General features: G+C 53.6%; 5 protein-coding genes across 5 annotated transcripts; 4 read left to right on the top strand and 1 right to left on the bottom strand.

The window, feature by feature from the left end:
- Positions 1-264: 264 nt before the first annotated feature.
- Positions 265-402, top strand: QC763_109110 (uncharacterized protein; the record flags this gene model as incomplete). Its single annotated transcript, XM_062907500.1, has 1 exon — positions 265-402. The coding sequence occupies one exon, from the start codon at positions 265-267 to the stop codon at positions 400-402; it is 138 nt and encodes a 45-aa protein (XP_062770454.1).
- A 164-nt stretch (positions 403-566) lies between these two features.
- QC763_109100 (uncharacterized protein) lies at positions 567-2,192 on the top strand (the record flags this gene model as incomplete). Its single annotated transcript, XM_062907499.1, has 1 exon — positions 567-2,192. One exon carries the CDS (start codon positions 567-569, stop codon positions 2,190-2,192), a length of 1,626 nt encoding a protein of 541 aa, XP_062770453.1.
- Positions 2,193-4,207: 2,015 nt separating this feature from the next.
- On the top strand, positions 4,208-6,133 carry QC763_109090 (uncharacterized protein; the record flags this gene model as incomplete). The annotated part of the gene is made up of 5 exons (XM_062907498.1): positions 4,208-4,549; positions 4,581-4,728; positions 4,785-5,074; positions 5,138-5,680; positions 5,741-6,133. Exons 2-5 carry the CDS (start codon positions 4,683-4,685, stop codon positions 6,131-6,133), a joined length of 1,272 nt encoding a protein of 423 aa, XP_062770452.1. The 5' UTR covers positions 4,208-4,549; positions 4,581-4,682.
- A 327-nt stretch (positions 6,134-6,460) lies between these two features.
- On the top strand, positions 6,461-7,918 carry ATP14 (ATP synthase F0 subcomplex subunit H atp14; the record flags this gene model as incomplete). The annotated part of the gene is made up of 3 exons (XM_062907497.1): positions 6,461-6,751; positions 6,854-6,950; positions 7,333-7,918. 3 exons carry the CDS (start codon positions 6,461-6,463, stop codon positions 7,605-7,607), a joined length of 663 nt encoding a protein of 220 aa, XP_062770451.1. The 3' UTR covers positions 7,608-7,918.
- Positions 7,919-9,124: 1,206 nt separating this feature from the next.
- On the bottom strand, positions 9,125-11,891 carry SCH9 (Serine/threonine-protein kinase; the record flags this gene model as incomplete). Its single annotated transcript, XM_062907496.1, has 3 exons — positions 9,125-10,583; positions 10,636-11,117; positions 11,733-11,891. The coding sequence occupies 3 exons, from the start codon at positions 11,889-11,891 to the stop codon at positions 9,125-9,127; spliced, it is 2,100 nt and encodes a 699-aa protein (XP_062770450.1).
- Positions 11,892-15,469: the final 3,578 nt, after the last annotated feature.

Here is a 15,469-nt window from a genome sequence, read left to right as displayed (position 1 = left end):
TTCTCAGGCTCCCGCTGGTTGGGACTTTTTAGTGGGGGATCTGGGCGCTTGTAGGTAGTTGCAGCGGGCATGGCACCACTAGGCGGTGCCAGACAGCGCCGCATGTGAGACCGCCCGGCCGCAGGACTGGACCGTGAACCACACGTTTTCTTGAAATGTTCAAAAATCAAGGTTCCCTCCTTCTCTCGCATTTTCCCACGCGAACAGCGACCTTCTCCAGGCTCTCACCACCACGACTTCCCCGAACGACCGACCCGACCATCAATGCATATCCAAACGACCGCGCAAGACAATTCTTCTTCTTTCTTCAAGTACCAGATGCGTGCGACTCCAAGCCACAAGGGACCGAGCCGAGACACTGAAGTGCGCGCTGACGCTGGACGGCGTCGTGGAAAGCCTTGAACGGTTTACCTTTTTGCGACCTCCGGATTTTATGAGACTCGGGTTCGCACGTTATCGGCTCAGGACCTTGGGGGAAAACCAGGTCATCTGATTTCGATACATTGACGAGACATTGACAATTGACATATTAGACGACAACACACGCCACGGCGATCACGACGACCATGATTGCAAAGGCGACGCCCGCGCTCAAGACGGTGCGCGGGTTCAACAACACCCCCGGGGCCTCTGGCGATGAGGACTCTGATCATTGCGGCTGCCCCGCGGCCCCAAAGACCCCTAGCAGGCGGGCCCAGAAGGCGACCCACCTGTTGGACGACGTCGTCAGTGCTAACTGCAGCCCTATGCTGAAGCCCGTTACCTCCCCTGGCATAAGCGGCATAGGAAAGTTGCGTATGCAAATCGAGAACTTCAGCCTCAACAGCAACGATACGACCGCCGCTTCTTCCCGTGCCAGCTCCTTGACCCGCAGCAGCGAGCACCAGGCCTCCTCGCCGTTCTCCAGCGAGACTACGATTAGCAGCGGCCGCCGTGACAGCCGCCCCCTTTCCCGTGGAAGCACTTTGAAGAGCCGCACCAGCAGTAGCGATGAGACGGCTTCGGTGGGATCTACCAGTTACGAGATCAACCTCGAGCACGACTTTGTCAGCGACGTCCCCAACGCTGCTAGCGAGGCTGTGCCTCCCCGTCCTAAGATGACGGCGGACGACTTTGAACCTCTCAAGTGTCTCGGGAAGGGAACCTACGGAACCGTCTTGCTCGTCAAGGAGAAGGCCACAGGCCGCCTTTTCGCGCAGAAGCAGTTCAAAAAGGCCTCTCTCGTCGTGCACAAGAAGCTGGTGGAGCAAACCAAGACGGAGCGCCAGATCCTTGAGAGCGTCAACCGTCACCCTTTTGTTGTCAAGCTGTACTACGCCTTCCAGGACCAGGAGAAACTGTACCTCATCCTCGAGTACGGCCAGGGTGGCGAGCTGTTCACTCATCTCAGTACGGAAAGGATGTTCAGCGAAGAGACTGCCGCCTTTTACATGGCCGAGATGGTTCTCGCCTTGTCTCATCTCCACCAGAACCTGGGCGTGGTTTACCGCGATCTCAAGCCGGAGAACTGCCTCCTCGACTCTCAGGGCCACCTTTTGCTGACCGACTTTGGCCTTTCCAAAGTGGCAGTCGACTCGGACACGTGCAACTCGATCCTGGGAACGGTCGAGTACATGGCTCCCGAGGTGATTCAAGGTAAGAAGTACGGCAAGGCGGTTGACTGGTGGTCTTTGGGCGCGCTTGGTTTCGATCTCATGACTGGGAACCCCCCCTTTCGCGGACCAAACAACAAGAAGATTCAGGACAACATCATCAAGCAGAAGTTGGTGCTGCCTTACTTTTTGGGTCCGGACGCGAAGGATCTCCTTACCAGATTGCTGCGCAAGGATCCCGCCAAGCGCCTGGGGAGCAACATGCCGAAGGATCTGGAGACGATCAAGAAGCACAGGTTCTTCCGCAAGATCAACTGGAAGGCGCTGCAGGCGAGGGAGGTGGAGCCGCCGATTCAGCCGTATATTTCTGACCCGGAGCTGGCGGAGAATTTCTCGGCCGAGTTTACCGAGTTGAGCTTGAGTCCGGTTGTGTCGAGGTTTGATCAGGCGGGGAGTTGGGGCGGAAGGGAGATGGGGAGTGTGCCGGGAGTGGGCAGGAGGGAGGTTGTTGATAGGGATGATCCTTTTGGGGGTTTTAGTTTTGTGGCTTCGAGCAGCTTGTTGGAGAATCATGGGTTTGGGGGGATGCAGAGGGTTTAGAAGGATGAGGTGTGTGTATGGGAAGGGGGAGACTAGGGAGAGAGACGTTTTTGAATTGGGTGAAACAAAATGAAGAGACCTTTGGCGGGACAAGAGACGGAAGAACTTTTTTTTTTCCATTTGATTTCTAATTCGGGCAGTTGGGCGAGGCGTTTTTGGTTGTGAAAAAAAAAAAAAAACAAAAAAAAACAAAACAGAAGCAAGCGAGCGAGGTGCAATTGTGGACACATCATTCTTCTTTCTTTTACAGAGAAAGAAGTTAGAGCATGGCCAACCAAGCAGAGAGCAAGCTAGACCGACTAGAGGTTACAGTATTTCTACTATAGAGAGAAAGAGTGAGAGAGAGAGATAGAGAGAAGAGTGAGGTGGGATTTGTCAATGGGAAGTTTGCTCTTTTTTCTTTTTTCTTTTTCTGTTTGGGTTTGTCCTGTCCAAAACTGTCTTGCTATGCTTGTTTTTGGTGACCGAACTGCCGTATCTCGATGTCAGTCGTCATCGGCGGCCTCACTTTTGTTTACTCATGATATCCTAATCACAACTCCTAACAAGGGATCGACCATCACTCTTCCTGGACTGGATTGGAAAGCGTTATGTGATGTGCCTGCTGTACATGAGCAAGTTTGATGACGCGTAATTCTCACACTTGGCAAAGGGTGTAAGAAGAGGCTTGTACAAGTGCGGATGGGATGGGATGGGACGGAACGGCAGAGAAAGCGTATATCTGCCCCCTTTTATACCGAACTATTTGCTGGCCAAGGGGATCCCGAACCCCTGGGGAGGGGGGTTACTTTGCGTAATCTGAGACGAACAGGTTGGTGAAGGAATAGAAACGAGGTGGTGGGGGAGGGGCAAGCCAGCCACCCAGAGCGGGAACTAGTAGGATCTACAGTCTTGTCCTTTACCTTTCGAGAAAGGCCCAGGCTGGGACAAATGCGACTATCTACTTGGTCCTCACCATGTCAGACCTAACTAGGCTGGCCGTGACCGGGGATCACTGCCCCTCTGACTGTCGTGCACCGTTCAACAACCAGCCTGTCGTCATCCCGTCTTCCCTCATCCCAACGTTCGCAATGTTGGCCCTGAATAAATACATACCACAGACACAATCTTGATCGACAAAGTGCTGTTACACCGCAGTGCATTTGGCACACTAACGCTCGTCTGAAGTTTAGTTGAAGAACCAAGCGCAGCCCAAAAGCTCGGCAGTTTATTATTCGCCTAGCCCAGCAGGGCAGGCGCTAGACTGAGTTTGGTCGGTTGGTTGGTGTTAGGTATTGTAAGTCGTTCCTGGAGCGGGCCGGGGGAGGATCTCACCACCACCGCATCTGGGGGTTGGCTGTTCGTTGCCCTTTTTTTGGGCGAGGGACGTCATTACCCTTCCCTCTCGCTGTTCGTTTCACGGTGATGGTGCGTGCCGTGTGCGGTGAGGGAGGAAGAAAGTAAGAAGGTAGGTGTTGTTGTTCTTCGGGTCCGAGTATGACGGATGTCGGTGTTGGTGTCTGGGGGGGAAAGGGATGGGCAAACGTGGACGGTTGGCCGAGCGTTGCATGTCCGTCAGCCCGTTTCTTTTTTCTTGAGACATACGTATGTCTCCTATCACACAAGGATCGCACTTGGTGTCTGAGAAATGGACTGGCGTGGATTGGTTAGGCAAATGGGAGCGGCTGAGAAAAGACCGGACTGGATAGGTACTGCCGCGCCGCTTTGCATATTGAGGAGGTCTGATCTGACTGACAACCAAGGGGACGAGCATGGCAAGCGCCGAGGTGAAGGATGGACGGGGAGAGGGGGCTTTCATTCCATCCATCCATCCCATCAGCAACCGCATGCATCGCCCCGGGTTCGTGGGAGGAAGGAGGGGCTTGCATCAAGGAGTTACAAAATAGGAATACTATGAAAACCGTCCCTGCCCATCATAGAGCTGAAATCTCCCCTATAACTTCAGGCGGCCTGTCGTTCTTCTTTTTCTTCTTCTTCTTTCCGGCCGGAATATTTTCCTGACCTTATTCCAGCCCTATCGTCATCTCCCCCCCCCAGCAACCGCGCCTCCTTCTACAAAAATAAGTCAAGAAAGAAGCACTAAAGAGTTTGCCGCCGCCGCCTGCCAGCCCGCGCGTTACACCAGTTCGTTAAGCTGCCAGCCCGTCGTTGCAGAAACCGTCACTGGTGCGAGTGTGGGATTGTCCCCGACCTAAACTAAAACACCAAAACCGTTCTTCATATATCTAACGGATAGGAACTGGTCTTGAGAGCGGTTTTTTCAGTCTCTTTCTTGGCTTGATACCGAATACAACCAACCAACACCTTTTGTGTACTTTTCCTCGGGCAACTTATTTTGGTTCGCCAGTTATTTTTTTGATTTTTTTTTTTTTTTTTTTTTTTTTTTGATTTTTTGGAATTATTGGTCCCTTGTGTGTTGGTTTCTTTTGACGTTGTTGCTTGTTCTTCTTGGTGGTGTATTTTCCCTCCCGGTACGCATTATTTGACACAATGAAGAGAGTTGGGGGCAAGTCGTTGGTGGCCTCGGCGTTGCTGGGTATGTCTCTTTCACAGCACCAAGCCCACATTGCATGATACTGACAACCATCATAGGTGCCAGCCTGGTACAAGCCGACCCTCAGAGCATTTGTGCCACCGACAACATCTGCTACAGCATCGCCGTTCCCACCTCCTCGGCAAGCTCAAATTCGGGCAACATCTACTTCCAGTTGAAGGCGCCAACGTCGTACTCATGGGTGGCTCTGGGCACCGGCTCGCAGATGGCTGGCGCCAGCATCTTTGTCATGTACCAGGACGGCAACGGCAACGTGACGATTTCGCCACGCCTGGGAACTGCCCACAGTCAGCCCCAGTGGGACCAGAGCAGCACAGCGGCGCAACTGGTATGATTTTGCTTCTCCCAGATCGTTTTGTAGGAGTTTGATCCTTTCTGACATCACCTGCAGACGTTGCTCGCTGGAAGCGGTGTTGCTGGTGGAATCATGACGGCGAATGTTGCGTGTGCGAACTGCGAGTCCTGGAATGGGGGTGACATGTCTCTTCAGGGGACCAGCGTGCCTTGGATCGCAGCCTGGAGATCGGGATCTTCGTTGGCGACGACAAATAAGGGCGCCACCATCTCTCAGCACGGAGGTAGCGACCATACCGGGTTCAATATCGATTTGACTACGGCAACCATCAGCTCCGATAGTAATCCTTTCCTTACCTCCCGCGACACTGGTGGTGGCGATGGTTCCGGTTCCAGTTCCGGTTCACCCGCAGGAGGCAATGGGATAACGCTGGCTAGAGGAAACCCCAATGCCGCCGCGATTCTCGCAGCTCACGGTGTTATCGGGGCTTTGGTTATGGCAGTGCTTTATCCTTTGGGCTCCCTTCTTATGCCGCTTCTTGGGAGATGGTATGTCCATGGAGCGTGGCAGGTGATCACTTTTGCTCTGATGTGGGCGGCTTTCGGTCTCGGTGTTCAGAGCGCCAAGGACCGGAATATGGTGAGTGTCTTCTTCTTCTTCATGAGACCCCTGCCAGAATTTGACTGACAGCCATTGCAGCTCTTCACACAGACGCACACGATTCTCGGTACCGTGGTTGTTGCCTTCTTTGGGGTACAGCCTGCGCTCGGCTACATTCATCATCGTCAGTATGTTCAGACGCAGAGCCGCGGTGCCGTCAGTTACGTACACATCTGGCTCGGCCGGATCCTGATGCTGCTAGGCATCATCAACGGTGGGTTGGGCCTCCGGCTTGTCGGAGAGCGGCAAGAGCTCGTGATCGCCTACGGCGTGGTTGCCGGTGTTATATTCCTATGTTATATTCTTGCCAAGGTGTTTACGGTTATTGGGGCTCAGAAGGCACAGGGGAGGAGCTATAAGGAAGATCGAGTCCCTGGCAACATGAGGAGGCCGTACCAAGAGTCGAGGCGGCATGGTGGGAGGTATGCTTAGAGGGTGGGTTTGAGATGGGGGGTATTGGGATTAGATGTATGACATCGGGTGCTCATAGATACACCTGGGGTTGGCATATGCGCGGGGTTTTTATCTAGGTTTTTATTTTTTTATTTTTATTTTTTGGCTCGAGTTGGGCGTGAGTTGTTGAATTGGTACCGAGTTTTGACTTAGATTGTTGTCTTTGTGCCAGTCGGTGTGAGAGTTGAGGCTGAGCTATGATGCAGTGATTAATTCATTCGAGGCATCGATGAATGATAAAGGCTCGAGTATCGTCCACGGCGTTCCTGAATTTCTTGAATGAATGAGTTCGGATGAAGTGAATAAATGACAAGTGGTGATAGCTGGGGCCATCACGTGACGCGGCCTACCGATGATTCCCGGCAACTTTTGGGTGGGGAGCACCTCCCTCTGCACGACGTTGAGCCGGGGGCTTTTTTTGAAAACCTCTCAGCCAAGGAACCTCCACCACCGCAGCAGCCGACCAACACCCTTTCCACATCCCCGCGACTCCTCCGACGACACCTCGAGCGTTTAGGCCTTGTTGTTTTCTTCTTTTTCCTCCCCCGAAAACACAACAACAACCACAACCCTTTCAAAATGTTCTCCCGGGCTTCGGTATGTACTACCCATGCATCTTTCAATTGTTTCAATTGATTTAAATACAAGGTTGTTGGTGTTGGTGTTGGTGTGAACCTGGAAATTGACTCGTTTTGTCAGACCAAGGCCGTCTCGGCTGTGTCCAGACTTGCTGCTGGCCGGACTGCTGTTGCTGTGCAGGCTAGGACTTTTATTGCTCCTACTGTTGCGAGGAGAGGTATGTGGATTTCTGTTGACTAAGGGGCGGAGGGGAGGGGGATCGAGGGGCGATACGGAACCACGATGAATACCGACACCGAGATGACGAACTGGAAGGAGATAGGGTGGATAGGGAGGAAAAAGGGGGGGTTGGGAAAAGGATATGAAAAGAGGAGAGATATTGGGGAGAATGGGAATGACGTGGATGGAAGCTTGAGGGGAGCTATAGTGGAGGACAGGGAGGGAAGCTCGACATGATATAACACCACCACCAACCACCCACTTCAACCAACGATACCCCCCCTCCCCCCCTGATAACGACCGAACCCCGATATCATAATACTGGTCATGATTTTCACGTTGAGGAATAATAATACTGACAGATTATCTCTGTTTTACAGCCGACTTCGTCCAGGAGCTCTACCTCAAGGAGCTCAAGGCCTACAAGCCCACCCCCGTCAAGGACTCGGACGCCGTCGGCCAGGTCGCCACCTTCAACCTCCCCAAGACGCCCAAGTCACCCGAGGAGGCCGACCTCGCCTCCAGCCTCAAGGAGTACGAGAGCATGGCTGTCGAGGTCGAGGGCTCCGAGGTTGATGCCAGCGGTGCTCAGACCACGGCTGTTGTGGAGGACTGGCTTGTTGAGGAGGAGGAGGAGGATGGTGCTCACCACTAGATTTCCTTTTATCCTCGACAGCGCTGAATAAACATCCGCTTTCACCTTGGACCGGAGGGAACTTTCGGACGAATGGAAGGAGGTAGATGGGGAATTATACATTATTGGAACTTGGCGGTCAGGTCACGCTGGACTTCCAAGATGGCAAAAAAATGAAGGTGTGTGTTTGCGTTGATGGTGGGTGGGGGAGGATGATTGATTCCGGACAGATGGGCCGTAGTCAATGTGTACATTGATTTTTTTCTCCTTTCTGGTTTTTTTATGATGGCTCGCTCGCAGCGGTATTGAACAATCTCCCTGCTGGTTTAAAACGGTGATTCTTAACTGCGAGGATGAACCAACCACCTACTACAAGCTCTGCCAGAGCTGAAGGGACAATGTCAAAGCTCCTAGCTCAGCTTCTTTGATCTCCCCCGGACCCGGAGGTGGAGGGGGGGCGGCTACCCCCTTTTAAGGCGAATACCAACTCCAAGAGAAAACAATTTCTCTGGGCAGCCCATGAGGCTGTCTGGGGTAATCACCGACCTACCTATGTGACGTAAAAACTCCCATCAAGGTCATGGTGAGAGGGGGAACGGATCGATCGCCATGGGTGATAAAAACTCTCAAATATCATCCACGTTATGAAGCGAAGGCGTCGCCATTCAGCTCTACGTGGCTACTTCTTCTTTTCACCACAGCATATAAACAGACCAATCCTTAATACGAGGATCAGTATTCCAGGCTTGTCTTCAACTTTCATCCTCATTAAAACCATGATTATCTTTCAACCTTTCATTCTGTGACCATAACACACCTTGCCATCACCGATTCTGTTTCTCAACGACAGCAGCAGCAACAACAACAACAACAACAACACCCCACAAAATACACATTCACAAACATCACCATAGAGTATTTTCATTGAGCAAAGCACTCTTCATATACGTTGAACAACCTCTCGCTGTCCATTAAAGATTATTAATTTACCTACTCCCCTCCCCCCCAACCAACTTCCACACATACACACACATACACACACACTCACTCACTGACTCACTCACTCGCTCACACCCACACACCCAAGAACACCTTGCCAGTTGGTTCTTATTATTGTTCTTATAGTGTGCTGCTGCTCCCCATTTCATCATCAAAAAAAAAAAACAAAAGAAAAGAAAAAAACATCAAACACCTCAACACCTCCCCGAACCAACCAACCAACCAACCAAAACACACACCACCGACCGAGCCCATGCACCCACCCCCATTAGAAACCGACCTTGAAATGCACAATGCTATGGTTATAAGTAAGTAGTGCGTAATAAGAGCCTCGTTGGGGTCATCAAACAAGTGTCTGTAAAAAAAAAGGTTTTTCTTTTCTTTTTGCTCGAGTGAGTTATGTGCCATTTTCTCTCCCCCCAGCCCACAAATGTAGTCAAAGAAGGTTTAAAAAAGCTGAAAAGTAACAAGATTAATCGAGAGAGAAGAAACGGAGGATTGTCATAGGTAGAAAGAGAGACAGAGAGCCATGCAAAAGACTACATGTCGAAGTTTGATGCACCAAACATCTGCTCATCGTGAGTGTTGGTCCTGACGATTCCACTCATGCGATTTGAATTCCGGGGATCGACATCGCGCATGTCGTCCCAGTCATCATCCCTCCTCCGGTCGTGATCATCATCCATGTCCTCGTCCTCGTACTTGCTGTACCTGTTCCCCATGTGGTCGTCAAGCGCGCTCTCATCCACAAACGTGAATCCCTGGAAATTGGCCTGTACTGATGGTGAGAGGGGAGTCGATGTCGCGTATCCCTTGGCCAGGGCGGCCGCCCGCTCGTTGAGTGACCCGTTAGTGTTGAGAGCGTTGGTGAACTCGGGGTCGAAGTAGGAGACATCGGTGTCGTTCTTGAGTTGCGGCTTAAATGGAGGGGTGATCAACTTCTTAGAAAGAGCATCCCAGTCAATGTCGGCAAAGAACGCGTGTCTCTTCAGCTCTTCGGCATCGTCAGTCGCGCCGAGACGATGCTTCGGGTTGCGGTTCAGCAGCCCCTTGACAAAATTCCGGCCTTCCAACGACAAAGTATCCCGAGGGAATCGAACCTTGCCAAAAGCAATGTTCTTGTACATTTGTTGCGTCTCCTCGGCGTAGAATGGGCTCCACCCGCAACACATTTCGAAAACCAGGACGCCCAAAGACCAGAAGTCAACCATCTTGGTGTAACCCGTCTCGTCCAAGAGCACTTCTGGGGCGAGATATTCCGTTGTGCCGCAGAATGTGTTGGTGGTGTCGTTCTTGGTGAGGTTGGCCTTGGAAAGACCGAAATCGCAGAGCGCAATGTGGCCGTTCGCATCCAGCAAAATGTTCTCGGGCTTCAAATCGCGATAAACAATGTCGTTCTTATGGAGATGTTGGATCGCGAGAATCAGCTCCGCAATGTAGAACTTGGCGCGCTTCTCCTCAAACTTGCCATCCTTTTGCAAATGCCAAAAGAGCTCTCCACCCGACATGTAATCCGTGACCAGGTAGAGATCAGAAGGAGTCTGGAAGGAGAACTTCAGGCCCACAATAAATGGGGAATCGGCCATCGCTGTCCGTACCAGAATGTTGCGCTCGCCAACAGTATGTGCTACCTCCTTCTTCTGTACAATCACCTTCTTCGACAAGACCTTCATGGCGTAAATGCGCTTGGTGTCCTTCTTGCGAACCTGATATACCTGACCGAACGTGCCCTTGCCGATAAGTCGCAGAATCTGAAAGTCTTCGGGTCCATAATGCTTCGGCTCCGCTCGCTGGTAAAACGCCTCGACGAAAATCTCGCCCGTCGGCGCATTTTCGGCCATTGTGTCGGCATGTCCTTTCAGTGGGAACCAACCACGGACCGGTCCCTCCCTCTCAGACGACTTGGCCTCGAAATCGACATGACCCAAGAACTCCTCCCCATTTTGTCCTTGCCCGTAAACCGAAATGTCCACAAGCATGTCCGAGTCAATAACATCGCTGTTCTGCTGTCAGCATCGTCACATTAGCCCGCGACATAGTTGTCACCTACAAGATGGCTTCCGCGTCCCACTTTGGGTTGGTCAAGGACCGCCGCGACCCAGAGGTGCGGTTGCGGAAAGTGTTGAAATCAGAAAGACTGGTGTTGCTGCTCTGTCTGCTTCGCATTGGAATCGCCATTGGCCTGCCAGAATCGCTCCCCGTGCGCTGAATCGGCACTCCGCCCATGGCCACAGCGGCAATGGCGGCATCGTCGTCCATCTCCGAAGGTCGAGGGCCGGCCGAGATGAGCTCGCTTCGCTGGAAAACAACAACGACATAAGGGTTTTGACATCGCTTTAGCCCTCTGGCTTCGGAAATCTTGACGGCCAATTTTCCTCTTGGGGCTGGTACTCGGGCGCCCTGAGGTGTTGGTGTGTTGGTCGCAGTCCGATCAATGCTCTCGCCGTTGTGCCTAGAGTTACTGTCATGCCCATCGCTGGAGCGCGAATGTTGGGTAGATGAGAGTGCACGAGTTGGGGTGTTGGCACCGCTCTTTTTTCCCGACACACTTGTTAGCTTCTTGAGATGCAACACAGAGGCGGACTCGTAAGAAATTCTGTCGTGAGATGTGGGACGACTTGGAGAGTTAGGGACAGTAGAGGCACGGCCAGCCGGGTTGGAAAGGTGAGGAGCCGTCACGACGGAGCCGTTCACCGTGGTCGTTGTCAGGGGCGCCAGCATCGACATCCTCCTTGCTTTGCCCTTGCCGGCGTCAGAGACGCTGGGACGGCGAAACAGAGGAGGCGTCCCGCTTCGGGACTTTACGCTACCCCGGTCTCCAGCATAGTTGCGCAACGACGAAGGCTGCGAGACTGGAGGGGTCGGGTAGGGATGCAACCGGCTGCCTTCCTGGGGCAACGACTCAGATGGAGGTCCCAGAATCTCGTGAGCCAGAAGAGGAGGACCCTCATCTGACGCATCGGTGCATGGTTCTGGCTCTGGCTCTGGCTCTGGCTCTGGCCCAGCGGGCGAGAGTGGGACCTCTGGCGGTGTATCGGGTTCCCGTGCCTCGTCGATATGGTGGTCGGAGGCCTTCTGAGTAGTCGCGGCTTGTCCACTCGTCCTGAAAGAACCAGAAAACAGTCGCGGAAAAGAGCTTGCACGAACCTGGTTGAAGTAGCTCATGATGCCCGGCAGCCGTCGATCTTGAAGGTCTGGCTGCGGAGTCGCAATGCCAGAGCGCGGCGATTCGTAACCAATCTGATCCGCCGCACCGTCCTCTTCCGCTGCCGCGACAGACCTGCTGCGCTGGTTAATACCTTCCATGTTGACGATGAGTTATTTTTTCCGAAGCACGGAGAAAGTAGGCAAACCAAGGCAGGGGTTGTTCGTTGACCGAGGAGAAAAGGGGGGGTAATAAGGCGGGGCACAAATTGACAGGAGACGATGACAGCCGTGGGGAAAGGGTGCTAGCTCATGGTGATTTTTGGGCGAATTGGGTTGGGGTAGATTCCAACAACAAGAACAGTTGAGCCGACGAAGTGGTTCTCGGGAGGGGAGAGGGGTGGGATATACTACATCTATGACGAGAAAGCTGTAGCCGGGGGACGGGGAGGGGAGGGGAAGGGGCAGCGGCCTGCTGGCTTTTAACGATCGCCCCAGAAATGGCCTCACCCAGTAGAAAGCAGGGCAGGACGGCTATGGGGCAGGTAGGGGCAGGCCGTCGGGCTGGCAGTGCTGTGCAGGAATTGCAGGAATCTGCAAAACCCGGGAGGCCGAGAGCGAACAGAACCCCTTCTGGCCGAGGATTTTCTTGCCTGTTGCGCTGCCGAAGCCTTCATCAGGCAGACTGGATATGGAAGCACCCTTGATGCTTGCCATGTGGTTGTCGTGGGTGCAAAGGCCTGTGAGTGGGGGAGTATCGAGCATTTTGCAGTGCCCATGGCCCAATTCCAAGCCCCAAGATCGGGTTGAACGGAGGGGTGAGGGGGCCGCTAAGGGGGGTGTGCCGACTGAACAATCCAGGGCAGCCTGCCAGCAGCCAGCAGCTTCCAGGTTCGCTCACTCAGCGAGTCAGGCCGTTCTCGGCTTGATATGCACGCACCCCCCCCCCCTCAGCCCACGCGAATGTCTTCGACCCCGTCGCCGCCGGCGCAATCCCGGTACGACAATGCGCTTTTTGCATGTGCACATCAGGTTGGTGAGGACGGCAGATACGACACCGATGGGTACATGGCCCTTGCCAGGTCAAGAAACATCCGGTAGGCGGAACCGAGTGAGGTGGTGCAATCATAGAGGGACGCCCCTCACTTGCAAGGGGAGCGGGAGCGGGAGTAGGAGCGCCGCATTGTGTGATGACAGATACCGTAATCCGCAACTCGCCCAACTTTTGCACTTGCGATGACGGCACTAGCCGGACTGACTCAACTTTCCCGTAGGGCGGACGGCCAGCGAAGAGGATGGAGATATGCGGAGTCTGCAACGTTTCGTAGTGTACGTATGAGCAGCCGTGGCGGGGTAGGAAAGAGACTGTCTATCCATGTCTGGGCAAGGGGGTGGTCCCAAGCAACGCGCCGACAGGACGACAGCTGTCAGGCCCCTCTGTCTCCATCGCCACCTCGCTGCCGCTTGAGACCCAGCCACCAGAGGGGTTTGTCGGTTGATGAGACGGTGTGCTCCGGGCTTGGATGGATTGCAATGTCGATGCGGTGCGACTTCTTGGATGTTGTTGGGGCTCTGAGCGTCGTCGTGGCTAAAAGCAATGCCGGCCTTCTGGAAGGCCGAATAGAAGATGTGGGCAATATGGGGATAAAGTGAAGGTCGAAGCGACGGGACAGGGAAGATGCAACAACAACAGACGGGGTGCGAGCAGAAGATACTTACTTTGACATCATGGCTTGAGTTGCCCTCCGGAGCAGATCAAAACCCCCTCCCGAGCCGCCGGTGGAGGGTGCGGCAGCAGTTTCGCCTGCGGGGCCCGACATTGTTTGCCTCACGTTGGTCTGCTCAGCAGAAGTCGATCGGGGAGAGACAGAGGAGACCGACTCGGACCGGGTTGTCGGCGCAGGTGGCCGTGGGGGATCTTGCGGGTATGGATGCGGCTGTTGTCGGTGTTGTCGGTACTGGGCGGGCGTGGTGAGGTGGTGAGGTGGTGAGGTGATGAGGTGGGTGAGGAAGAATGAAGACAAGAATGAGGCGGTATACTGAGAGAAGTGTCTGCTGAGCTGTGTGGTGTTGGAAGCGCCCAAGTGGCCGCGGGGTCCTGCGGCAAGGTTGGGAGGTCTGGGGTTGGGCAGTGGTGAATCCAGAGTTGGAAAAGCGGAAGATTCGCACACCGGAGCAATTCTTCAAGAAGTTAAAAAGTGAATGCGTTGAATGGCGGCTTCCACCGTGCAAAGCCTAGGCTGCGAATAGTGGGGCAATGGTTGGCTACGAGCTCCTCCAGCTGGGTTGCGAGTTGCTTTGGGAGCAGCTGGGGAGCAGCTGGGGAGCTTCGACGACAGCGCCGCCGCAGGCAGGTGAGGTGTCAGAGAGGGGCAATTATTCAAAGCTCGGCAGTGAGAGAGTGCAGGTGGCTGTCGTGGGAATGGATTTTTGGGTGGTCGTGTTGGCAGAGCGCTTTCCGACGGGTTACGGCCTTTGGCTTTGAATATTACGTCAAGAGATAAAGGGCCTGTTGCCTCTGGTTCTGAGATGCGGGCGATGCGGCTTGTTGCTCTGGCTGTCTGTCGTATATAAAGCGTTCTGTCTCCGTCCAGTGTCTCAGCGCTGCCAGGTCACCGGATACAACAGGCACATGGCTGGAGGATGGCTGGTATTGATGGCGGCGATGGCAGTTCCATTCAGTCTACTGCCGAGAGTGACAGTTACAAAGTTGAGTGGAAAAGAGTGGTCAGAAAGAGAAATGACATTTGCCCCCAACCATTGAGTTCAGTGCTCTGGGCCCAAGCAGCTATTTTTTGTTTGCGACGGTCACGACCATCTACCCGCAATGCTGGGTCAGGCCTTACCCGGCCCTTGAAAGCGGCCGGGTTTTAACGTGGCTGCAGGTACCTAGGGAAGGAACTGAATTCTGCCTTTTGGCTTTGTTACGCTTGCTTTGGTTTCTTTTGCCCGGGTGCTCCAATACCCAAATCAAATGCCAAGACTTCCTATTTGGGTGGTGTAAGTCGAGCAAGGTCTCTCTCGGTTCTGGTCTACAGGTTTGTTTCCGGCACCGCCCTAGCCTAAATGGCGGATCGAGTCTCGTTAATCATTGCATAAGAGCCATCCAAACCTTGCCGTCACACATCTTGTCATCATCAATATTGCGAGCCGTTGGTTAGCCTGGACTTGTTGAAACCGAGGACTGTGCCCCTTATCGCCAAGTAGATACAAACAACGTGCCGTCAGACGGATGCTTCCTTCTCCTTCCGCCCATAGGTCTCGCCGGGGACATGCAGGCCATTTCAACAACACAGTGTTGGACCTTCTCATACTGTTACGCATGTGTCAATAAGACCCGATTCGTGTGCCCGTCAGCTCTGATCGAAATCGCCTCAGCCCGGCCGTACCTTCGAGACGTTGGGAGTCAGTCTTATAAAAGCTGGGGCACTCAACGCCACCTTCCAAATAACCTTTCGTGTTCTCTAGCACAACGCGCGAGAAAAGACACAACTTCCCACAGCCGCCTTGTATACTCCCGAGAAAAGACAATCTGCCGAAGCTAGCAACCGTTCATCCCCCTCCTTATCAAGGGTCGTACAGATATCACTACCGGAGTTTCTTGACATCAATACAAGGCCGAGGAGGATGCCGCTTGGCCTCCAAAGATCAGGTTTACTGTCCGACATCGAATGGCGCTGTTGGCAGAAGAAGCAAGAGGGCGGCGGCGGCGAATCTTCTTCTCGTCTCCAGAACGACAT

This window comes from Podospora pseudopauciseta, chromosome 1 (genome assembly GCF_035222475.1).
Source record: "Podospora pseudopauciseta strain CBS 411.78 chromosome 1, whole genome shotgun sequence".
In the NCBI taxonomy this organism is placed as follows: Eukaryota; Fungi; Ascomycota; class Sordariomycetes; order Sordariales; family Podosporaceae; genus Podospora; species Podospora pseudopauciseta.
Note: the sequence above shows the minus strand (reverse complement) of the source record. Positions and strands in the feature narration are given on the sequence as shown.